Here is a 27,111-nt window from a genome sequence, read left to right on the forward strand (position 1 = left end):
TATAATTCACCTTAGTCCTGTATGGCCTTTTTTGCTAAATGAATGCTCCCAAGGTGTTTCAAACTCAGTACCTCAATAATAACCTTGACTTTATTCAGGGTTTGAGTGATCATTTATTACTGAAATAATTAACACTGTTTAACACATATAAACATAAAAATATCAGGACTGTAGAAAAATTGAAATATGTAAATCAATGCATCGCATACAGGGTTAAAGTATTCCTGGGGCATTCTTTTGTGGACATTATGAATTATTTGCAAATCGTAACTCTAAAGTGTCATAAAGGAAGTTGGTCTGCTGGTGTAGGCAATAATGCCACCTGTTGAGCAAAACTCTAAATTACACATTCTGTAAACTATACTGTATATACAGCCCTTGCTGCAGACTTCAAATTATACCTATTTACTGTATTATCAAAAAATACTAAAATGTTCTGCTCACCCACTTAATCAAATGTATCCTTTTCTCATCTGGATTTTCACACTAGTTCACCAAATACACCCAGCTCATTTGTTTTTAAACCAACATCGATCTCAGAAATGCGCATGATTGAAGTTGGTTAATGCTAGAGCTGGTCACAATCCTCGCAGTTGTATGAATTGTGTGATAAAACCTCCTACTGATACAGCTAGTAATTGTGCATTCTGCATCTGGCCCTGTCCCCGTGTTCCTTCATGTTATTCATATATTAGGTTATATGATTGATAATGTATCGATATACATTATCAATCATATGACACAAGTGCTATTTTGTAATAAATAGTGCAGGCAAAGCATATGACGTAAAATAAGTATACAACACATAAGTTTTGCCAATGAGCAGTTGCAGGAGTAGGAGTTGCTGGCTGTTACGTGTGTCTGTACCTGGTACATTCCAGACATGTACCTCAGGGATTATCCATATCAAGGTTTATAAAAAGAGGTTAGGAAACTCCACTCCGTGAAGTCCCATTTTGGATATACTGTACTCTGTATATATTTATGTGGTGATTTTTTTTTTTTTTTTAACTTTCAGGAAGTGGTCCTTACATTAGAAATTACCAAACCAATACCACAAAATCTTTGCCGTACCTCCCTTTTCTATATACCTTAATCCAGTCCACAGATAATCTCTGTTGGTCTACAGTACATGATGCAGAACTGACACTACAGCACATTTTTTATACATACCTCAACTTTGGTTTATTTGATTTTACAGAGTACGTGAAAGAGCAAATTAATCTGATTTCCAAAAACTTTGTGTTTACTTTCTGTAGTCCTTTTGGATTTTACAGCATTGCAGTGCATTTCTACTGGACACAGAACCATGTACACCGGTAATCAAGGTGTGTGTTTAGTGATGTTTTAATGTCTGCAAACCAATTTATTAAAGTCAATTTCACTGCAGAGTTTTGGGCACACAGCATTTACACTGGAATACACTGGTTAAACTTATACGTGCTGAAAACAGAAAGGTTCCAATCAGAAATTACAGCATTTGCTATGTAGGTGAAATCCTATAATTTTGTTATCATCCCCAATAATCAAATATGGAAATCAGAAAAAAAAAGGTACATCAATACAACGAAATTTTACAACTTCAAATACCACATATTTAAAGACACACAACATTAATTAAATAGTAAAACGGTGTGCATGTATAGTAAAGTCTTATCATGATTTATACATTCTTAAAACATCAGCAAACTATTTGAAGGCAAAAAATAAAGAAATAAAACAAACTCCTTTATAGGACACGATAGGAAATAAAATACAGAGGAGGGGCAACAGTGTGAATTCACTGCAATTCTTTCATTATAAAAACATTTGCTAACTGATTTGAAGGAAGCCATCTGTCACTTAGTGATTTTATAACTTGGTATACTAAAAATGTTTTTTTTTTTTTTTTTACTTTAAATAAACCATTACTATTAATTTAAACATGAATGGCAGAGATATGATATAGACCAAAATCTAATTCCTTCCCTCACACCAGCTAAAAGGTTTCTTAAATACATTTAAATGTTGATTGCCTGATCCAACTTGGTTGCAAAAAAATGCATTCTCATCATGGCCCACTAGAGGGCAACACATCCATGACAATATTTACCATAAAAAAAAGCATGTAACCCATTAGCTTTTTCAGGGTTTAAAAAAACAAAACAGAACAAAAAAAAATACAGTAGAAATCAGTTCAAAATGTGTGTGTTTATAATTTTTCATCCTGAAGAAGCCATCATTTCCAAAATATTTTCAACTGATAACAATTTAAAAGCAACAGGACAGAACCCTTACAAATTGGGTCACACGTAAACCCACACCCCGTGTTCAGAAGAACACATCTTTGGCATTCTTCTCAGAACGCTGTACAAGTACCACAGTTTTGGTAATAAGTGGATTGAACCCAGAGCCGTATGCAGTACACCCCACATCCAAGGATGTAGGTTTATGATAAACATGCAAAAAACACAAAAAGCCTTAAATATGACACAAGTCTAAGTGATCATCACGTCTTAAAGAAAAGCAATTTTGTCCTTTTCTAAAAGTCTCTATTTACAAAGTTTCTAAAGCAACCAATTCACACACCATCATTCCTCTACTGATACCTGCTAGAAGCCTTTTACAGCCTCACGATTTAGAAATCACTGTACACAGGAAGAGTGCAAGGTTTGTCTATCAAGAAAGAAGAGTGCTTCACATTCAAACAGTCCATACGCCAACTGAAGTAAATTCACCAGTGAGTTTGGACAACACCTTGTATGAGGCCATTCAAAAAACTTGGAGCACCAAGTTTTCCTGACTTGGGCTGGATCTTCGAATGAAAACTACCCCTCTATACTAAAATATTTCCCCTTCCCACTCAAGCAGAAAAAGATAAAATTGATCCAAACCTTCATTATTAATCTATATGCATAATAGGTAATAGTGTAATAAAAAAAGCAAATGCAGTGTGCTCCCTACGTAATGAGAGAGACACCACCTCCAAAAGATTGTCTAAAGGGTAGGGTAATGCACATTACAACACATCTATGGAGTTCAAGGCCAATATAGCTCAAAGGAGATGGAGACAACTGAATTCCAGTGGAAGAGTCCTGTTTCTACTAGGCAACATGGCTACTGTGAAACTGAAGCTCAAAAAGATAATCTGGCTCGCTCACAAAGGGGATTGAGAAGTCGATTTAAACTCCAAGATACTCCATGTAGCTGTTGGACGCCACTGTGGGGAGGTGGAGAAGGGATACATTTAAAATTCTAAAATATTGACCAGGACATTCTGTCATGTACTGAAGGGCTCAGAATGTCTTGCCTAATGCTGTGTGTTTCTGGTGGAGGGGCGATACATTAAACAAAATTAGTACTGTTAGCTTAATCTAGGATATGTTTAAAATGCTACTGTCATTTCATCTACCTTCTATGGACTTATATAATACATATAGCAAAACAAAGTACCACCCCCCACCCCTCAGAAGTGAGTGTTAAGAATGCCAGAATATCTTGGTCTACGTTTATTTTCCGAAATGTTTCTCTTAAAGACTGCTGGGTGTGTGAGATTCCTTCTCAGTGCAAGGGCTTGGTGGTGGAGTTGTAGACGAGTCTGTGGGTGTCCTCAGCGGTTGAGAGGGTGGAGGAGCCATCATTGACAGCCACAGGCTGGCGTCGCAGACGGGCCTTCCTATTCTTCAGGTAGCAGTAACCCATAACAGCAATGACAATCGCTATAGAAACACCAAGGACCACAGCCACAGCAATGGCTCCTGAAAAAGAAAGTTGGATTACTATTGGTAGTATAAATGTAGATGTTTTTCCAATAATGTTAGTTCCAAAATTTCATATAATTCCATGTTATAATTATAAAACATATTCATGTCACTATGTGACGGTTGCTTATTTCTTTGACTTTTAAAAACAAGGCTTGTGCCTACCGGAGTTGGAGTCACCAGAATCTTGACGTTCAAACTGTCCCCTGGCAAACACATCTGCTTCTACAAGAACAAGAGCATTTCATTTTGAGTTAATATCTGCTTATACATGCTGGGTGGAGGTCTGGCTAGGTCATCACAAAATGGCACTAAACACTTTCATGTTTACAAAAAAAAGGCAAAAGATTGTAAGTGTTGAATCTATAAAAGAAGTACACTATTACTTCATACAAGAGCAGAGTGGCATGTTACTTCAAAGACACCTTTCTCAAGCATAAACATATGCATATACATGCACACACACACTAGCTTAGTGTTTTTGAGGATACATCTATTAAGTGTATATATATATCTTACAGGCAAACATCATGAAATCACTAACCTACTGTAAATACTACTAGTTTGCACAAGGCACATCTTTTATGGTTTTTTTATTATTTGAATAAACTATACATTAATTGCCAAACTTCCATCTGCTGCCCGACACGAAAACTAGATTTCAACAAATTAATACAATAAACATTTTCAAAGTATCATGAAAACTGGAGGGTACGTGGTCCAATGGTTAAAGAAAAGGGCTTGTAACCAGGAGGTCCCCGGTACAAATCCCACCTTAGCCACTGACTCATTGTGTGACCCTAACCTCCTTTCAGCTGATGCATAGTTCACATAGCCTAGTCTCTGTAAGTCACCTTGGATAAAGGCGTCTGCTAAATAAACAAATAATAATAATAATAATATGTAAAGGAAAAAAGTGTCTAATATCAACATTTAAGTAGAACTGAAAACATAAGTCTTACGACACAATTTGCCTCAATAAAGCAAACAACTTCGGCTTAAATTTAATTTCTATAAAAACCCAATTTACACCCTGGGAGTAAATAAATCAGTTGTAAGCAAAGGAATGGCTGCAGAGGAATTAGATACGTACGCGTCACTCCTGAGCAGGCAGCACTGCACTCCTCATCACTCTTGAAGTTGTTGTTATTCCCAGTGCAGCCTCCGAAGGTAAACCTGTGACACTGTGTGCTGTAGGGGTCATAGTACCACCGCAAGTGGCTGGCACGACATGGACCAGTCACAGGGGGTTCTGTGCAACGAACTGGGGAAGAGAAAGAGAAGCATCTCAAAGCTAAACAAGCAAAAATAAAATATGCCCATTAAATGATACACACCCTGCCAAATCTTTAAAAATTGAACACATTAGAAACCTCAGAACTTTCACCCACCAAACAGGACTGCAGGACCGCTGAACATTCAGATAAAATGTCTAGCGTTAAAAAAAGCAAAGAAGGAGGAAAAGCACAACATTGAAGAGGGTAAATAAACCTGTAAATAAGAGATTCAAAAAGGGTTTAAAAACAATAAAGCTACTGGTTTCCTATTTAAAAATTGGGTATTACTTTGGTAGTTGATTTTTCCATTGCCTCCGGCCTTTACCTGACAATTGCACATGTGTGCTAGCTACTCTATTCTGTCATTCAATTATTGAATCTACAGCAACTTACAATAGGCATTATATCTTTTATACATAATTACACACATTGGGGGATACTGAATAGATCTGAAGGTGACAGATTTATATAATAAAAAGGGCCTAATATTACACTTTTTTTGCATAAGGGCATCTGCTAATAATAATAATAATAATAATAATAATAATAATAATACTGCACGACTATTTTTGTAAAAAATTTATGGAGGTGCTTAGATCCTCCATTGTTAAGATCAATTCAATAGACCCCCATTGTCTATTGGCAGAGCACCGTGTTTTTCACACATACAAAATAAAACGAAATGCAACCTATAAAACGACATGCAAAAACAAAACGAAAAATCATTATAAAGCAAACAGTGTAGTGTTTCAGCATGAGGCAGAAAAACGAGAGAGATGCTTGTTTCTTTTCAAAGGGCTTTTATTCAGCACGCCTTTCTCTCACACACAGAGCACAGCTCTGTCAGCTATTCGGGTTACAAGACCAACACCACAAAACGGCGTCGCAGTGCCTTCTTTTCACCTTAGCCCCGGCCCCTTATTGGCCACACATCCCATTGGCCCTCAGCCGCACACTAGAACCAATGGGCACAGACAAACAACAGCCAAGGAGGACAGACACTGATAAGGGAGACACAGAATATGCCCACACACAGGCTAGGAACACATAGAGGTAAACAAACCAACGGCAAGAAATACAGAGCGGGAGGGGAACACAATTACAGCACACAAACACAACTGCACGGACCGCTACAACAGAATTACTTTTTTAAATTGGGAGGTTTATACAAAAAACACTTTAAATAAATACTTGCAAATCGTAATTGTCAATGCTCAGCAGTTACCATAGACACTGTACGAAGAGAAATGGAAGCTCTGACTAGCACTTTGATGTTCTCAGAAGTAATTTTGCATAACTGACATCAATCCAAAACACAAAAGCTCTCAGAAGCTCTATTCTGCTTTGAAATAGACACTGCGCACATTCAAATGCAAGCTATGTTGAACACCCTGCACTGTACATGCGCGCATGTGTGCAATTTTATATAGATATATATAGATATAGATATCATCCATGGTCAGCATTCAGATAGCTTTGCAAGACAAATGTGTAAAAATCAGTTGAAATGGTAATGCATTGGCTGCCTACCAGCGTCTGGGATGATGTACTCAAAGAACAACCAAGGTGTGATGCAAAAGGGCTCGATAGCTTAAAATGCGACGCATGGAAAATTACTAGCCAGGAACACCGCAAGGAACATGCACGTGCTTGCGTCATGAACAAAGACAGAGGGGAGGCAGTGGAATTAAAAGCCGACACAGCTCTGGTGCTACAGGTGGAAAGCCACTCAGTACAGAGCCTGCTGCGTGGCTGAAAGCTGTGATGAGGAGTCAGACTTTACTGTGACTTGGACTGAGCAATTTTGTAGGAAATACATCCGGAAATAGACTATTGAACAGACATGTAGCAGCTGATAGAACTCTGGATTGTTATTGTCTCAGACACCACACCCATTGATTATTTAAAGAGACAAAAAAAAAATACCACGATCCACTGCTAAAAAAAAAAGTACCACGATCCACTGATTATAGCTTATCTGGATTATATGGAAATTAACTACTGTTTCCATGGTGTCATAGCATGACTTTTCCATAATTCAAACAAAACTAAACCAGAAGATGAATCACGACTTAACAATAAGGGTAATGCAAGCAAAGCTTTCTTTCTTACCTTTCTCCTTTGGAATGTCAATATCCAGCAAACGGCCAAATTTGTTTTTTACTGTAAGAAAAGAGAATACTTAACATTAGGGGCAAAAAATAAAATAAATCTTAATAAAAATAAAAATGCTTCCCTTATGATAGCACAGAAAACATGTTTGAGACCCCCCAAATGTACAATTCAATTAACATGTTCCTACTTGGAAGTCAAGCTACACCAGGATATCGAATAGTAATGATCAAGCAACACACCAAATGGGCTACATTTCTGGATCTTCCCGACCTCCTTGTCTCCAGTTCTTTTTATATCACATACAGTGCCTGGAAGTGTTTTAGGAAGACTCTTAAAATATTAACTCTCAAAGCTTTAGTCCCAGGCAGTAATGTGTGTGCCACTGGTATCCTGTACTTACCAGAATTTTTACATTAGCATCAGCATTGATGATGCAAAAAAAAACAACCGAGGACATGACCACGGTGTCCTCATCGCTAGTTAGGGCCGTGATCCTGCGGTAAGTTTTTATCCTGTTTTTTTCTCAGCTCTAGGTCAGATGATGGTTGTTTGGTTTCCAGTCAGACGGGAAATAGGTATTTTTGGGACTGCTCTTCGCAGATTGTTTTAAAAGTTTTTTTTTTTATATGAAGAGCCTGGAACACTAGAAATTCATAGACATTACTTAAATATGATAAATATTAGTAATATTTTAGGAATGCTTGGAAACGATCTAAGTGCTTGTGCTGTAGCTAAATGGTGAGCTTCCACCTGTAGAGATGGTTTTATTGTATGTATTTCTGTATATGTAGCAGATACACCTACCTCTTGTAATGTAGTATTCCTTTAGTGTTTATGTATTGCACTATTTCAGTGACTTCATTATTTTAATATCGGATTTAATAATATGCTGCATTATAAACAGCATCATGTACATTTAATCATGTGGTATCATGCCATGTTGGTAAAGTGGTTTGCAACTGGAAATCACCCTAAAAATAAAAAGAAGTTTGTTGGGTTTCTTCCGATTTGGATTTTTAAGGATTATATTTTACGCAGCATGGGGAAAGTACTGTGCCTTCTTGCCCATTTTGAAACTGAAAATGACTTGAATTACAGACGTGCATTTGCTTTGTAGAAACAAATGAAAGCAGCCATGAGGTATAAATCAAGCAAGTTGATTCTAGCAGGACTATACAACGGTAAAAGGGAACAGTCCTTACTATTAGTGCAAGAAGCCTCATCAGACCCATCAGAGCACTGAGACTGTCCATCACATTCCAGACCACCATCCAAACAGCAGCCGTCCCCACACTTGAACTGGCTGGAGGAGCACTCAGTATTGCACTCTGCAATGACAACGAAATGCTTTCTTCAATGGGAAATCGGTCATTTCAACAGTGTACTTCAAGATAAAGGTAGAACTGATGACCCAATGTGGATAAACGTGTCGGTGCAGCTTTCATGTCCTTGTTCAGGAACAGATTTCAAAAAGAGATTCAGTTAGGAGATTAGTCACCCTTGTAAAGGGATATGGAGTGAAGGATATTATGACATTTGTAACAATACAAAATTGGACTGTTTCTAGCATTCCTAAGCATGAGTCGTCTATTTAACAGTAGATGACATAGAGAAAATACTTTGTATTACAGCAGTTACTGCACCCACAGTGGAGCGTAGCAAATCTTCATAAACTGACCATGACACATCACATCCTTTAATTTGCCAAGTTGCATTGCTCTATAGTGCACACTTATCCCACTCTGCGATATTCAAGTGACTTTTGAACAAGAATTCTTTACAGGATCCATGGAAGGGGGTGGGGGGAACATACGATAGTGTTCCACCTAGTGGACTTGTCAAAAGTGAATTATGCTGTCCAAGAGACCAACATTCTGACAAGGCAGCAATTAAAGTCAGTACCCCACTGTAACAGAATTATTAACTAAATCTAACTTCCTAATATCAAAGAGTTTTTACTTACTGTTCGGTGGAAAAACACCCCGACCTGAATGGGTAGATGCAGCTGTTAGGATAGAAAAACAAAAGCTTTAGCAATATTTGATGCTTTCTCAACACTTCTTAATATCCGGTGACAAATTATTGCATACAGAGATGCTGCGTAAGCAAACGAAAGTTTATAAAAGTTTGTTTTAATTCTAAGGGGGAGCAAGGGAACAATGCCTAACATCCATAAAACCATAACCTGTGTCAGCATAGACCAAGAAATTACTCAGAGTTTACTTGGAAACACAATTTTTTGTAAAAGATACATGTTTAGAGTAGGCATATTTAAATGTTAAAAAGGTGTTTAAAATTGGTTGAAATTGTCATTCCACAATGAGGGATAAAATCGGGGGTGAAGTCTCCGTTTTCTAGAATGGCCATGTATACAGTACATCACTTTTAGGACGTGTGCAGTCTTGGATACAGAATCAAAAGGCAGCTGAACACCAACCATGAGACTTTAAAGTATTTCAGATCTGCCTTCTTGCCCATCATAAGTGGGGAAATGCAGCTTTTATATAACACATCATACATAAAACTAGTAATTCCAATCACATGAAGAAATTATTCAGTCAAAACAGGGGACAGCTTTTTTACATAAAAGTGTGTGCTAGTGTAGTTTAAGAGAGCGACATTCAAGGTTTTGATCTTACTGGTCCCACTTGCTTACCAGTTTTTCACCACAATGAAATGCTGTAAAACTTGATTAAGATAATAAGTAGTAAGGTAATTGATTTTAGAGCTTGGGTTTTCCTAAACACATGACAGCTGGTAAATGACAAGTCAAATACATTTACTTACATTTAAATAAGGAATCTTACCATTCAGCCCCTGGCAGGCCCCAGTACAATCTTCCTCCGTCAAATAATTGTTCTGGTTTGATTTGCAGCCCCCAAACAGGAACTTCTCACACTTCCCGAGCTCTGAGTTGTAGTACCAGCGAGGGAATGAACCCCGACATGGGCCAATCTTATGAGGAACCAGACAGTAATCTTAGGAGAGACAGAAAGAAAATGAATGAAAATAAAATCAGCACCTCATCAACTGGTTCATCACTCAACAGTATGGAACTGATCTGGGGTATTGCCAACTACGAGACAACTCCGTAAATAAACTACATTTTAAAAAGTGGTTTCTTTGGGACACTTTTACACCTACTATATATTTTTTCAACATTGTTGAATGACACAGTACCTAATAGGAACAGTAACATTAAATATTTTTTGATCTTCCCCTTATCAAAAAAGTTTACCACAGTATTTACAATGGTTTTTATCAAGCATTTACCATAGTTTACAATGGTTTGCCATGTTATTGAATATGCTTCCCATACCTTTCTGGGATTTACAATGCTTACCTATACTTTATTATACTTTGCCATGCTTTTACTATGGTAAACTATGAATATTTCAAGCGTACCAGGCTTTTCATATAAAAACGTAAATACAAAAGTAAAAGAATGAAGAACCAGGAGGTCCCCGATTCAAATACCGGCTCAGCCACTGACTCATTGTGTGACTCACATAACCTCCTTGTGCTACGTCTTTTGGGTGAGACGTTGTTGTAAGTGACTCTGCAGCTGATATATAGTTCACACACCCTAGTCTCTGTCGCCTTGATAAGCAAATACTAATAGCATCTGGCTCTCTAGCAAGCTATTTACACATACTAATAGCATCTGGCTCTCTAGCAAGCTATTTACTCAAAATCATTTTATAAAAAGTAAACCAACACAAACCCCCAAATGAAAATAAAGAAAACACAATTTTCATGTGCAGGGCCTCAGCCCTGCCACAGCTGCAAGGCAAGACTTGTCTGACTCCGTCAGGATCTGTTTCTGAAGAGAAACTGGGCTCAGGTCTATCATCAAAACCTAGAAAATGGATCAACAGGAGCACAAGCCGAGAACCACTGTTTATATTTAACTGTGAAAAACAGCACGTTACCTAACTGTGTAAATCAAGATGGGAGACGAGGTAATGAATCAGGGCAAGTCAGCCAGACCAGAGGAACAGGTTCTACAGAGGCAGTGGGTGGAGGTTACTTCAATAGCAGGCAGATCCTTTTCCAATTGGAAATTGTAATTACCTAAAAATCTACTTATCCAGGATCATTTGGATTATAATGGGGTGCTTTATAAAAAAGATCAAACATACAAGAAAGACCAACATGTAAAAGAAATGTAAGATAGCTCCAGTTACAATAAAGCTTACATTATAATCTCTATGGAAATTCTAGGGAAACTTTTGGTCAAAGCAGGATATATTTCCTACAGTATGTAATATTAAACACATTAACAACATGGTTAACATTTTAGCTATAGAGAGGTTGACAGTTTTTAGTACCATGGGTGTGAATGCTAATCAATACCGCCGATGGATTTATGATTAATTGTTTTAGGTTAAATCAAACTCTGCATAAGAAGATACCTGTGCCCTTCTAAATGAAATCTGTAATGAAACAAAAAGGTGAGAAATGTCACACTTATTTTGGCTACTGGAAAACAATGTGAACGTGCCATTTTACACTCTCTTTCTAGTAAGATGAATCTATTCAGCTCTCCAGAGTATCCAAATAGCGATCGTATAATCCGCCTTCTCAACTCAAACAATAATGAGGCTTGATTAGTAATAATGTGATAAGTGACAATTGGCCCAATTCACAACATTTTCAAAATGGTTTCAAGGAATGTTTTGGTTTGTTGGGTTTTAACTTTATCCCTGCTGCCCCCCTCTCCACCCACTAAGCTTTCAACACATGCCCCCAAGCCTTAGTGTTAGAATGACATCAATAAGGGAGGATTCCTTTAGCTCTGTGAACATCCAGAAAGCAATGCGGAAACACGTTTTACTGCATGTCTGTGGTCAGGAACGATCTCCAAACAGAAGGAAACCAACCTCAGTCATATAGCCACTCCACTAGAGCATTGCTGTCAATTTCTCACACCTGGCAGGGCTTGAAACACACACTATCCTGTACCCAGGGCTAGTGAACTCCTCTTGTTTAGTTATTGAAAAGACCGGACACCAGAAGTTTGAACAGTCTGCTCTGAACTTGTCACACTTATTACAACATTAATAAATCACTGCAGGTTTTAACGAATATAGTTATCCATGCAGCTATAAGGGAGGAACAATTTATTGATACTTTAAATAATGTACTTAATTGAAGGCTGTTCTGAAACACGAGGTGCAGAGTTAGTAAGTGTTTCAAACCCCGATTTAATATTCTGACAGGGGGGGGGGGGGGGGAAAGACATTCTTTTCATCAGATGTGACCGTAGTGTTGTTTGGCGGTGACTAGGCCTTCAAGTTGATCACCATCACAAAGCTAGGAAAACCAGACCACAAGCAGATTCCCTTTGTAGACACTCCCTACAGTCAAAGCTCTTGTTATTTGTTTGCAGGCTCCTTCTTGTTCTGTCACCTTGCCTCATTTATTTACAGGTGCACAAACACGTTGCAACACACTAGGAACATTTCAGACTGAGTCACTGCTCTCCAGGTTAAACTTATAATAACTACCGACTGCATCATATCGTACATTTTATTTTTATCGCATACCAAACTAAATCACTTAAATACAGTGCTACAGTTTGAAAGTTTTCCTAAGTAACACTCAAGTTCGCTCACATTAAGGGAGGGCTGGCGGTTTATCATGGACTACCATCGAACTTAAAATGAACCAGTGTATGAAGGCTACTCTATAGCAGGATAATACACTACTCTACAAAACAGTTTAATTTCTACTGGCTAATATACACGCAGTGGGCAATAAAACACCCAGAGAGTAAAAAAGAGGCAGACATGAAATAGTTTCAGCTGTAGGGCATTGGAAGCATTTCCGCCACTGACAAGTGAAGGGAAAAGAATTGAAACAATCGCATGTGTGTCTAAAAAGAAAGTTGCAACAATACCTCAGTGCACAGGTGGCTTTGAAATATACATTTTATGGCTCTGTCAATCTTGATTGTTCTGTCATGATATCCCACGGTCTATTCAGGGATAGGTAACACAACCTCCATAGAAAACAATGGGAGAGCAGTGTCCAGTTGTTGTATTATTTTTCTGCTGGTGCTTATGAATGTAATGATCAAAGAGCTTCACCTTATACATCTAGAGTGCACCTCCAGCCCAACACCCCCCTGCCAATTAAATGTATGACAAACTGTAGTGGTTTTCATACACTGGCAGGCCAAACAATGACGAATTGTCCAATGCAAGCACTGTGTTGAACAATGAGCTGGGCACCCAGTACCATGCCAATTGTTAAGTCAGAGGTTCTTATGCATTCCCAAAAATGTTGCTTATTATAGGTCTAGTGGATCACCTGAAACATCACTTGACCATATATATATTATAATATATATATATATATATATATATATATATATATATATATATATATATATATATATATATATATACACACACACATACATACATATATACAGACGTGTTCAAATTTGTTGGTACCCTTACAGCTCATTGAAATAATGCTGCATTCCTCCTGAAAAGTGATGAAATTAAAAGCTATTCTATCATGTATAATTGCATGCCTTTGGTATGTCATAGAATAAAGCAAAGAAGCTGTGAAAAAAGATGAATTATTGCTTATTCTACAAAGATATTCTAAAATGGCCTGGACACATTTGTTGGTACCCCTTAGAAAAGATAATAAATAATTGGATTATAGTGATATTTCAAACTAATTAGTTTCTTTAATTAGTATCACACATGTCTCCAATCTTGTAATCAGTCATTCAACCTATTTAAATGGAGAAAAGTAGTCACTGTGCTGTTTGGTATCATTGTGTGCACCACACTGAACATGGACCAGAGAAACCAAAGGACAGAGTTGTCTGAGGAGATCAGAAAGAAAATAACAGACAAGCATGGTAAAGGTAAAGGCTACAAGACCATCTCCAAGCAGCTTGATGTTCCTGTGACAACAGTTGTAAATATTATTAAGAAGTTTAAGGTCCATGGAACTGTAGCCAACCTCCCTGGGCGCGGCCGCAAGGGGAAAATCGACCCCAGATTGAACAGAAGGATAGTGCGAATGGTAGAAGAAGAACCAAGGATAACTGCCAAAGAGATACAAGCTGAACTCCAAGGTGAAGGTACGTCAGTTTCTGATCGCACCATCTGTTGCTTTTTGAGCGAAAGTGGGCTCCATGGAAGAAGACCCAGGAAGACTCCACTTTTGAAAGAAAAACATAAAAAAGCCAGACTGGAATTTGCTAAAATGCATATTGACAAGCCACAATCCTTCTGGGAGAATGTCCTTTGGACAGATGAGTCAAAATTGGAGCTTTTTGGCAAGTCACATCAGCTCTATGTTCACAGACGAAAAAATGAAGCTTTCAAAGAAAAGAACACCATACCTACAGTGAAACATGGAGGAGGCTCGGTTATGTTTTGGGGCTGCTTTGCTGCGCCTGGCACAGGGTGCCTTGAATCTGTGCAAGACTATCAAGGCATTCTGGAGCGAAACGTACTGCCCAGTGTCAGAAAGCTCTGTCTCAGTCGCAGGTCATGGGTCCTCCAACAGGATAATGACCCAAAACACACAGCTAAAAGCACCCAAGAATGGATAAGAACAAAACATTGGACTATTGTGAAGTGGCCTTCTATGAGTCCTGATCTGAATCCTATCGAACATCTATCGAAAGAGCTGAAACTTGCAGTCTGGAGAAGGCACCCATCAAACCTGAGACAGCTGGAGCAGTTTGCTCAGGAAGAGTGGGCCAAACTACCTGTTAACAGGTGCAGAAGTCTCATTGAGAGCTACAGAAAACGTTTGATTGCAGCGATTGCCTCTAAAGGTTGTGCAACAAAATATTAGGTTAGCGTTCCCATCATTTTTGTCCATGCCATTTTCATTTGTTTTATTATTTACAATATTATGTTGAATAAAAAAATCAAAAGCAAAGTCTGATTTCTATTAAATATGGAATAAACAATGGTGGATGCCAATTACTTTTGTCAGTTTCAAGTTATTTCAGAGAAAATTGTGCATTCTTCGTTTTTTGTGAAGGGGTACCAACAAATTTGAGCACGTCTGTATGTATGTATGTATATATTATATATATATATATATTATATATATATATATATATATATATATATATATATATATATATATATATATATATATATCACACACACACACACACACTGCAGAGCACAGGATTTTTCTGATTTTAATGATATTCTCCAATTTTTCAGCCAGTCAATGTACAGGGATACAAGATTAAAGAAATCCGAGACAATTACAGTGGCTCTCTGTACATCTAAATATAGAATACTGGGTTGAGTCTATGAAGAATGTATGCAAATGTTACTGATCAATTTCCAGAAAATAAAATTGCAACCAAACTGCAAAACAAATGTTGATACAAAAGATAGTCAAGATGTCATTTACTTTCCGACACGAATGGGATACAGGTGTGGCGAGTACACTGGAATCAGTTAACAGGCTACAAAGATATTTCCTTTGCAATCATTTGTTATAACACGTACATGAATAAATGCTGGTGAATTGTTCCAGAATAACCGCTTTTCCAAGAATTTTGAAGGTGTACTGACCCATACAAGATTTAAAAATAACACTTACAAGGGTGCATTCGCCTGACTGCTTTTACCGATAGTCTAGGTATCTAATGAAGGGACTCCTTATTTAAATTAGGGGAGAATTTTTTCACTGAATTTATTTATTATGTGTGCTTACTATTTTGTTTGTTTGCCATGGGGCTGATTTATTACAGAGCAGTTACTATTCACTGCAGACAAAGCACTGATCAGAGCTCTGTAACTACAGCCCTGCTCCCTTTTCTGTACACAGTTTTCTATACAACTTCCGTCACAGCCACTATTTTCTCCATTGTGATTGAATATACAATTTAATACAACTTTGGTACACTGCACCTTGAATGCGTCTCCTGACCTGTCCTCTACCAGTAAAGAAAGTATGTCAGTAGCATACCCGCTGACTGCTCCTTTGTGAGAACTAGGATAGTGACGTTCGCAGAATCCGTTTGCCCCACAGTGTCTGTCACCGTCAGCCGGAAAACGTATGTGCCTTCGTTCAGATTGGACACAACCACCTGGTCATGTAGATCCGTTTTCTAGAAGAAACAACAAGGATTTTATTATCTTACCACAAAAATAAAGCGTAAACCACTAGGTAATTGCAAAACCACCCTGAAGTGGGGGTAAAGTGCATTTTAATATTTATTAAGCCAGGGATGGAAATAAGACATATTGCATAGCAGCTCGAGCCACTCCTGCTTTCACTAGGAGTTTAAGATGGCACACCTGACACTCCATTGTTCTCACCTGCCACTGAACGGTGGGGTTCCCTTGCACCAGGTCCCACTTGTAGTCGACAATGTCGTGATCATCTTTACTCTCATTAGCTCCCAGTGTTACAGTCTCTTGAGGCTGGACTACTCTGTCCAAACTAACCAGTGCACTTGGAGGTTTATCTGAATCTGTAAGGATTTAAAAACACACAAAGACATATATAAAAAAAAGTACATTTTGATCATAGTTAAGCTAATGTTGTTTTTTTTTTGTTTTTTTTTTAAACAATACCTTTCTTCCGGGTTTTGAACTGTACAACAGATATTTTAAAAAACTAGCAAGAAAAAGACTATCAGCTGATGAAAATAGGAGGAGCTGTACAATTTTCTTTACTTTACCTAGATTGCTCCAGTAATAACCCAACTGTATAAATGGGTAATTGTATGTAAAAATAATGTGATATGTGAAATAATGTGATATGTTGTAACAATTGTAAGTCGCCCTGGATAAGGGCGTCTGCTAAGAAATCAACAATAATAATAATAATAATAATAATAATTTTCCTGAAAACAAAAACCAGCCCCAAGACTTAAAAACATAAAACTAGTTGTGCAAGTCCACCCCCCTTTTTACCAAGGAAACAGCTTACAGCACTTGTGGCTCGGTTAAGGTGTACTGGCTTGTTCGATTAGAGCAGCGAGCTCTCGTAAATACCAGTAAATTATTATCAATCCAAATGGCAGTAAGTACCTCCCTCCCGTCATCATTGTATTAATGCAAAGGACTTTCAGCCTCCACCACACTGACAGTACTTTTCAGTCACTAAACTAAACAACTATTCGTTAAAAGAAAAGAAAGTCATTGAGTTGCATCTTTAGATTTTCAGCAGCAGCAGAGTAAATTAAACCACAATAAAGAACCTTCTGAATGGACTGAAGCTTTCATAACAGTGCAGGTACAGAATTTTACAAACCAAAAAATTAAAAAAACTCTTTCCTTTTCTCAAGCAAATCCTAAACATAGCAAATTGTATGAAAACGTCTCAACAAATTATTTCTCATTGTCTTCAATGACAAAGACTTCTAGTTGAAACATGTGTCTTGGTTTGTTTATTCTAGTTTACTACAGTACATATACCACCATTGAGAGTTCCACCAGAAAACAAAGTCACCTTTTTTAATACTAATTGTTTTATGGCTATGCAGATAAACACATTGTAAAAACAGAATCTGAATAATTAAAATTAAATCACTTTCACATTGCTTTTCTTCTGCCACTTCAACATGCCCATACCACTGAAGCACATCTTCAGAAAGAGTACACCAATTAAGAGTAGACCTCACTACCCATGAGCTTGGACACATTTCCACCAAACAGTTACTGGGGTTTCAATGCTACTTTGTATTGCCCTCTGGCCATATCCATACAGTCAATGCATTTTGAGGTTGTGACTTTACAGTTAGTACGTAGCTGTTTTCAACAATTCTCAAAGTCTTACTTCATATTTTCATTGCGATCCCTGGGGTTATTTTGCAAATCTAAAAGGCATTTGCTTTGAAAACAACCATGGAATCACAGGTCTGCCTTAAAAAGGAACAAGTTTGAACAGGTAGCTCAGGTAAGGAAGTCATGCACTCTCATATAAGCAGGGTGAGGCATTAATGCCTTGGAATTAACTTTGTAATCTTTTCAGTACCCATGACAAGTAGTCTCATCATTTCAATCTATCGCCCAATGTGGCAAGAGGTTCTGTCAAACACATTGTTAAATAGTGACATTTTTACCATGTCATGTGAAATTTTGCCTGGCAGTCAAAAGGTTAAAATGTAACAAGAATCATCACGTGGGAAAATAGGCTAAAATCCCCTTTTTAATTTCTGTTTCCCAAGAAGGTCCTGCTTCCGCAAGTAGCTTAATGACAAATTGGCCATGAACTAAAACTGTAAAGCATTCCCCGTCTCTCAACAAAGTGGAATTACTCACTGAGCGATCTTGTACGATTGTCAGATCAGGTTGTGGTGCTAACGCTGACAATTTAGGAGCTACAGAGAAATGTTTAAGGCAAACTAATGGTTATTTAGCAGCAGGTCTGTGGTCAAATGCTTCTGGGTGAAATAACCAGTGTATGCAGAGGGACCTCAAAATAGCTGTGTGTGTGTGTATATGTATATATACGTATGTATGTATATTCTATATATATACACTACCGGTCAAACGTTTTAGAACACCCCCATTTTTCCAGTTTTTATTTAAATTTAAGCAGTTCAAGTCCAGTGAATAACCTGAAATGGTACAAAGGTAAGCGGTAAACTGACAGAGGTTAAAAAAAAAAAGTTTAGGTTACCAAAAACTGAAAAATAATGTACATTTCAGAGTTATACAAAAAGGCCTTTTTCAGGGAACAAGTAATGGGTTAACAATTTACAGCTGTTCTGCAGCAATGGAAGTAAATTAAGCCTTGAAAGTTGATGTTAACAATTCCTACAGGTGTCCCAACTTTTGTTGATTACTTACAAACCCTCTGTCTGTATAAAAGCAGTGTTGGAACAGACTGTGTTGCTACACCCTCTTAAGCATTATTTGGACAGTATTGTACTGCAGGAAGTAGTATATTGCTCTCATAATGGCGAGAAAAAGACAATTAACAAAGGAAGACAGACAGACCATTATAACCCTTAAAAGTGTAGGTCTTTCCTTTAGAGAAATTGCAAAGAAAGCCAAGGTGTCAGTGAGTACAGTTTCCTACACCATCAAAAGACACTTGGAAACTGGATGAAACTCTGACAGGAAGAGGCCTGGCAGACCCAAGCCACAGAATCAGAAAACAAGTTTCTGAGAGTCAACAGCTTGCGTGATAGGCGGCTCACAGGACAACAGCTTCAAGCACAGCTTAACACTGGTCAAAGTAAGCAAGTCTCAGTTTCAACTGTGAAGAGAAGACTTCGAGCTGCAGGTTTGACAGGTCGAGTGGCAGTAAGAAAGCCATTGCTAAGATGGCAAAATAAGAAAAAGAGGCTTGCCTGGGCCATGAAGCACCGCCAGTGGACTACTGAAGACTGGAAGAAGGTCTTATGGACCGATTAATCAAAATTTGAAATCTTCGGTTCATCATGCAGGGTTTTTGTACGCCGTCAAGTAGGCGAAAGGATGGTTCCTCGGTGTGTGACACCAACTGTCAAACATGGAGGAGGAAGCGTGATGGTCTGGGGCTCTTTTGCTGGAACCAGAGTCGGCGACTTGCACAGAGTGAGTGGCACCCTGAACCAAAACTGCTACCACAGCATTTTGCAGCGCCATGCAATACCCTCTGGTATACGCCTAGTTGGTCAGGGGTTCATCCTACAGCAAGATAATGACCCAAAACATACCTCCAGGCTATGTCAGAACTACCTTAGAAGAAAAGAACAAGACGGTAGGCTTCAAATCATGGAATGGCCAGCACAGTCTCCAGACTTAAACTCCATCGAGCTGGTTTGGGATGAATTGGACAGAAGGGTGAAAGCAAAGCAACCTACAAGTGCAACACATTTGTGGGAACTTCTGCAACAGTGTTGGGAAGAACTTTCCGAACAATATTTGATTTCCATTGTAGAAAGAATGCCATGAGTGTGTTCAGCTGTTATATCTGCAAAAGGTGGCTACTTTGATGAGTCAAAAATTTAGATTAAATTTTGTTAAACAAAACGATTCCAAGATTTCTTTTTTTATCTCCAATTGTTTATTTGTTCTATGCTTTAATTTCAGAGTACATTGAGACATTAAACTGCGTAAATTTCAATAAAAACTGGAAAAATGGAGGTGTTCTAAAACTTTTAACCGGTAGTGTGTGTGTATACATATATATTACACACACACATACATACATACATACATACATACACACACACACACACACACACACACACACATATATATACACATTATAAAAAAAGGAGGCGAATAATGCCAAGGTCAGTCCATTTTTAAATCCAAGTCAGGAATTAACCAGGGCAAATATTACTTCCTGTATAGCCTTGTTGGTAATCACTACCTAGAGCAAAACATCTTGACACACTGTTAGCAAATATTGCATGGTTAAACATTTATACTGAAGTGCAATAGGAGGGCACAGTCTGGGAGGAAAGGAGTGTGTAGCATTTATTTCAAAAGACAGATGTACAATGGAATCACATGGAACATCCATACCTATAAAAACACTCAATAGTGCTACATTTTGAAATACTAAAAGAAACTTAAATTCAATGACTAAATTTTATTTCTCAATGTCTTCATAGTCAAAACATTTGTCATTTAGTAGATTTAATTACAGTGAAGAAATTTCACTGGACGAAACAGTCACATTACACGTGTCCAGACTTACACAAGGATTCACCACTTCCTCTGGTTTTCGAGATTTAAGGAGTCAAACACTGCACCTGATTCCGAATACCAAGGCAAGACTAACCAAAACAGTCTTGAAGCTTGACCAAAATGTAAAACTATCTTGATATGCCTACACAGGCTGTCACCTCTTCCAAATAGTCAACTCTCATTAGTATGAATTTCAGGGGACCAGAATAATAAATGTGTCTGATCAGCAATTCTTATCAGAAGTCTAAGCTAAACGCATACTGTATGCATTTAGCTTAGACTTCTGATAAGTGCTACTGTAACTTTACTGAAGTTACAGTAGCACTCAATTCAAACTAAGTACAGCACAATGCAAAGTATTAAACATTTAAAAGTACTTTGCATTTTAATGAAAATAATGTTGTAAGTGAACTTTTAAAAAGTATGCATTGCGTTAGGCCTCAATTATCTGGAAACCAAAAATTCACATTCCCCACCATGGCAGCCCGCAGTAGTAGCCAAATAAAATGGTTTGAGATATTAGCAGTTGAAGTAACTGTGACGGCAGGGTTACAAAAATATATAAGCTCCCTTCACAGGGATGCTTAATGAAATATTTCACTTCAGTGATTCTTGGTGGGCACTGGCTTAAGCATGGAGGCAATGCTGCATGGCTGAGGATATTCTCTAGGCCCTGTCATTGCCAAACCAGAGTCTCAGGAACGTATTAGAAGTGTAGGTTTGTTGAAATTGTCGGTTTTAGGTCTCTTACACACCCCTGTGTTAAAATTGAAAAACAAAATGGCAGTGTGGCTAAAACATGCAGGCGATTCAATATTCACATCATCACTGTAGCTCGAGACAGTTGCTGTGAAGGAAACCGCAGCTGAACAATGCTGCTAAGACTATTTTGTGGATTCTCCAACAAAAGATTTCCAACTTCTGCTATCAAATGGTAAAATGAGAAAAACATTTAACCAAATGCACCACAAACATCCTATACTGCTGGCCACATCACCATTGTGACTGTACAAATACTACTTCCTTACAATTGTTTTTTTTAGCAGCATCTGGCTCCATGATGGTCCACACACCAATTACAAAGAATTAAAATATATATTGTAAACTAATACAGTGCAAAAAAAAAAATAATCACAAATTTCCTCATTTCAAGTGCACACAATGGAATGTTTCTCCAATACCGTTGTTTCTCTTTGATATACTTTTTTCCATTTATATTTTAGTAGTTCAGTTCTTATACTGTGGAATAAATTACACAAAAGGGAATCAAAATGTAGGCTAACTGACAAACCTGATCAACCATCTCCCAATGACATCTGTACAGTATGTTTTTAGGGTAAATCTTAAACAGACAGACAAGTGATAGACAGAATAAATCTCAAAACCAACACAGTAGTGACTCAAGTAGAACGGAGAAGCAATTGTATAAAAGCTGAAATGAAACAATTAGGCATCGCATGGGGGCTTACTTGCTTTATGTGCAAAGATCAGCCATAGGTCAACTAGAGAAGCTTGAGGTCACTCTAATAGAAACAAAAAGAGGTCGTGGCCTCTGTTAAACATCTAGGGGACAACACTGGGATGAAAGGTGTGGTTGTCCGCACCCTTTTTTTCTTTATACCAACTACCTACAGTATATGTAGTTTAGCAGTGTTATATGGGAAACAGCAGATGGTGGTGTTTTTTTTTTTTTTTTTTTTAAATTGCCATACATCCAACCACAGCTGTAAATTCAAAATGAGAGCAAAATTGGGATCAATACAAATTTCCATAACCTAAAATCAACTGTATGGACATAAAATAAATAAGTTTGACAAATGTAGAGATAGACAGACAGGCACCTCCTTCTATCCCCATTATAGTTTCAAAAAACATACTAACTTACATACCAAGTTTCATGACATTTAGCTAAAGGTTCTCTAGATAAATGTAAAAAAAAAAAAAAAAAGGTGTAACAAAGAATGTCCCAGTGGTCCCCATTGCAAACCAAATCATAAAAATACACTACTGCGAGTATGAAGGTGGTTTACCAGATAAAATAGGTTACACGGTGGCATATAATGGAATTCTGGCATTTTCAGAATCAATGTTAACAGCTTCCCTGTGATTTTCTGGCACAAAGTGAAATTTAATGCAGGGTTTCCAATTATCTGCAAACTGAAACCTTCTAAAATCATAAATGCCCATAGTACGTCTATCCCCTAAACTGCAATTGCTCTTTTTACTTGTGTTATTTATTAAGACTGCCATTAGCTACAGTGGTTAACCATTAAAGGGGAACTGTAATGCAAATGGATATATAACCATTTCAATAGAAAACATGTTAACTAAAGCTTTTGACGCATTTTCATCTCTCCTTGAGCAGTATACCGTATAAAAGCCATTAAAACAAATTTACATTGAATTTATTGGAGCTCTCTTCCGTCGAGCTTTGTGTGACGTCCTGTCGTTGACTCGCTCTATAGTCACACATAGATAGCGGGTGCGTTCACGATCATTCTGCGCAGATTCTGTGCAGAATCTCACCAATTCTTAGAAGCTCATTGGCTAAATTGGTCAGATTCTACACAGAATGATCTTCCTGAACGGACCCAGTATTCTATTGAGAGTATGTCCTGTTCCTATATTATGTAGCCATGGTTTTGTTATGGCTGCCCTTTGTTGGTTTAAAGGCTCAGGCACACAAAAATACTTTGTTACTGTTTTTCCTTTTGTTATTTTTGCATCCGAACGCTTTGCTTTCCGACATAATTCACGCTGCCGGCATACAGTGGTGTGGGGGGCTGTCAACGATATCACGTGACAGAAGCGCCAGAAAGGTTCCAATATGGCGGCGGCCTGCATTTCCAGCTACGACAGAAAATTGACAAAAAAAAAATTAAATGCTGGCCAAACGCTTGATTTAACAAAATTGGCGCAGTGAGACGCATTTGTTATGTATACAGAGAGCCTTATTTGTTATGTATTTAGAGAGCCTTGTTATTTTGAGTACAGTTCCCCTTTAACTGCAGCATTTGCAAAGTTGTGTTTAAAAACCAAATACAGAAGAACGTAACCAACCAGAGGAGTACTTCCACAATGAACACTGAAAAACACTTGGGAGTTTTAATGTTACATTTTCCTTCCTGAACTATAAAAGAACATCACCAACTTAATTAAATATGCATGAGTAATAAATATTTGTATTATATATTTCAAAGTGAGTAAACCACAATGGGTTATTCGTTAGTGCTGTACTGGTGCGTGCGAGTTGTTTTCCACGAATAAAAGGCAACACCTGGGGTGCGTTCAATAGCCAGAGCGCTACAGAACGTTCGGAATGTTTTCTACTGAACGCCGTTACAAAAAAGCGCTCTAACGTTAGCCAACACTCTCAAGAGTTGACTCTGTGGGCGTGTCAAAATGGCACAAGTGAACTACCAGTATACAACGTGCGGTCACATTTGACCAAAAATATCTGTGTTAAGTACATTATTGTCTATTCTTGTAGTCATTGTTATGTGTAAATCTTGTTTGCTTTAAAAAAAAAAAAAAAAGTGACGTTTTTCATACCTTTCCACGAGTACAAGAAGTAGGGGAGACTGGGGTTGGTTGTCACAGTGCTCATAACTATGACACTAGATGGTGCAGGCAGGTGATACTAACACTGAAATGTGTGTTCTATTGTCCGGAACTCAACCATCTTGTAATTTGATGTCAATTCCATCTAACATAAAGGTTAGCACATATTTCATTTTTTTTCAAACCCAAAGTAAAAAATGTATATCTTGTTATTTATGTTATAACTCTTACTAGTATTGGAGTTTGTTTGAACTGATGGCCATGTTAATAGAACCAGATACTGGCTATCTTTTGGTGTAAAACAAAACCAGTAGGTTCTCCCAGTAGTACTGAGAGAATTAAATTGTCATGTAAAGTCGGGTTGGGGCAGGCTGTCACATAGTTTTTGGGGTTGGTTGTCACATGTAAATCCTGTAGGAAGAAGTCTTATATTTGTTCTTTACTTTTTTTACACCTACATGTGGGATATGTCACCATATAATGCTTATTTAACTTATTTACTGTTTGTTCTCCGGTTCTGTGGAGGCTGTGGTATTATTTTGTAGCATGGGTCAACTTTTTCTGCCATTGTACACAGTAGAAACTTTATGTTATTTAAAAAAAAAAAAAAAAGGTTGCATTATTGTCTACTGTAAAACCAAGAACATACTTTGTGACAACCAACCCCAGTATGGGGCAGGTTGTCACAGGTGACCGGCGTATTTTCAACTGTCTGAATATCATATTTGGAATAAAGTTACGCTGAAATAAAAAACATCAATTTGTACGTGAAGAGTTATTCTTCAATATAACGACGAACAGAACCTCGCAGAATGTCACCAGATTGAGGAAAATAATAAAGAGTAAAAAGTGTGACAACCAACCCCGGTCTCCCCTAATCAGTCTTATGTTTTGTAATGGCTGCACCCATTTATAAATGTTATTGTAAATAAATATAAACTTGGTCACATACTGTAGTATTTTTACTATGTTACTAAAGATATTATTATTCTCATAGGTTCGCTACCAGTTATAACGTGTTTTTTTTTAAAGGGGGTGAGAGAGACATTAACTTAATTATTATAAATATTACAATTACTATTATTAAAATAAAACATGACATAGGCTACCTCCAATGTTGCTCGCTCCATCCGAAAATGAGCATCGGTGTAGTGGGCTCTATCACAACATTTTCAATGTAATTTTCTACTCTCACTGGACTATTGTAGTTCACTGCTGTCACAGCGCTAACGCTGCAATATTCGTTGCTGTCTACCTTCCAGAAACTCCTGCAAAACTAACTCATTGCAACTTTGTCCGTCATTTTTAAAATGTTCGCGAACATACCGTTCAATAAGACCTAACTTCCGCCTCGTAACGCCACAAGAAAGTACTCTGCTTATTGAACGCAGCTCTGCTTTACCGGGTAATAATGTACTTTAGGTACGTGTCTGCCTCTTGACGAAGGACAATTTCACATTCTTTCGGTCTCTGAATTAGACTTTGCATGGCGATAAAAAAAAAAAAAAAAAACACAAACTCATTCGACAACACTGTCAACACCAGTCAACATCGATGTAATTTACTTTGTAGCAACCAAAAAAATAAAACTGACAGGGTTTCAGAATTGCATGGATGGAAATGCTGGGGTGTGTGTATATATATATATATATATATATATATATATATATATATATATAAACACTTGTTTAAAAATAGCCGGTTTAAAAAATAAAAAGTGTATCAAATGATATATCTTACCAGGTTTGAAGTTGTGTCCCTCCAGATATTCTTTTGAGACAGAACTCAAGATGTAATTAACATATCCCGTCTTCTTAATAAATCGGCACACATAGGACTGCTTGTGGAGACAATCGAATAGAAAGCAATGAAAGTCAGCTTCCTCCATAAAAGCCAGGTTGCACTTGGGTTGCATGCAACAGGCCCGCACGCACTCTTTCCACTGAGATACATTCGGGGACGCGAGGAAGGTGGCTCCATCCTTCACAGAATCGTCCGTATCCAGAATAAAATCTGGTTTACCAGGAGTAAACTTGTCCAAGCAGTCCTCCCCAAAATTCTGAGCCTGTGTTCCCGTTATAGGCAGTAAAGAGACAACCAGGAAAGGCAGGAATACCCCTACCCAATTAATAGCAGACATCTTGAAGAAAACCAATACAGTTTCCTTTGTAACAACAACAAACAAACAAAAACCTGTAAACAGAAAAGAGCGATTAACAGGCATGAAAAACTACTTTCCGTCATAAAACTTGTATCTAAATTAAAACCCAGTACCAGCAACAAATAAAATAATAAAATACAAAACAATATTGCTCGAAATATTCAATCAAATGTTAACAAACATCTGTGTTTATCATATTTAATTATTTATAATAATAATAATACAACGAGCGTATTATTATTATCATTTCTGGTTTTAAAGATTATGATTAACTAAAAAAGACGAAGATCAACTCACCTCCTTTTCTCTCCGACTCTTTCTCTAGTTTACTGAAGACTTTTCATACAATACATCAGATCAAAAATCCCGGTTGTGGATCCGTGTAGATTCTCGATTTCGTGTTGCTCTTTTTTAATTCTTTGTTTTTTTGTTTTTGTTTTTACATACTTGAGTTTCAGTCGAAACTGACGAACAGTTATGCTTTTTGGGTGTTTTCACGTAGTGAGATCACGACACGAACAATTTAACCCCTTTCTGTTCCTCAGGTGTCTCTACCTGTGAAACCCAGGAAGTGAAACTCGTACTTCACACAAACACACACTTGACGCAGGTCG

The 27,111-nt window shown here is 37.6% G+C and overlaps 1 protein-coding gene across 1 annotated transcript; it reads right to left on the reverse strand.

Moving 5' to 3' along the window:
• Positions 1 to 1,320: 1,320 nt before the first annotated feature.
• LOC131697573 (kunitz-type protease inhibitor 1-like) lies at positions 1,321 to 27,111 on the reverse strand. The gene is made up of 11 exons (XM_058987452.1): positions 26,795 to 27,111; positions 26,077 to 26,529; positions 16,459 to 16,613; positions 16,106 to 16,247; positions 9,940 to 10,110; positions 9,096 to 9,137; positions 8,335 to 8,460; positions 7,130 to 7,180; positions 4,834 to 5,004; positions 3,906 to 3,965; positions 1,321 to 3,737 (listed from the first exon to the last, which is right to left on the reverse strand). The coding sequence occupies exons 2-11, from the start codon at positions 26,474 to 26,476 to the stop codon at positions 3,541 to 3,543; spliced, it is 1,515 nt and encodes a 504-aa protein (XP_058843435.1). The 5' UTR covers positions 26,477 to 26,529; positions 26,795 to 27,111; the 3' UTR covers positions 1,321 to 3,540.

The sequence above is a fragment of the Acipenser ruthenus genome, chromosome 15, assembly GCF_902713425.1.
Source record: "Acipenser ruthenus chromosome 15, fAciRut3.2 maternal haplotype, whole genome shotgun sequence".
NCBI classification, from domain to species: domain Eukaryota; kingdom Metazoa; phylum Chordata; class Actinopteri; order Acipenseriformes; family Acipenseridae; genus Acipenser; species Acipenser ruthenus.

Excerpts from the sequence above, each read along its gene's own strand:
- LOC131697573 (XM_058987452.1), bottom strand. The coding sequence starts at position 26,476 with ATGTCTGCTATTAATTGGGTAGGGGTATTCCTGCCTTTCCTGGTTGTC. Across the intron at positions 10,111-16,105 it reads CACAAAGGAGCAGTCAGCGG|ATTACTGTCTGGTTCCTCAT; the intron begins GTATGCTACTGA and ends GTCTCTCCTAAG. Across the intron at positions 8,461-9,095 it reads GGGTGTTTTTCCACCGAACA|AGTGCAATACTGAGTGCTCC; the intron begins GTAAGTAAAAAC and ends TTGTCATTGCAG.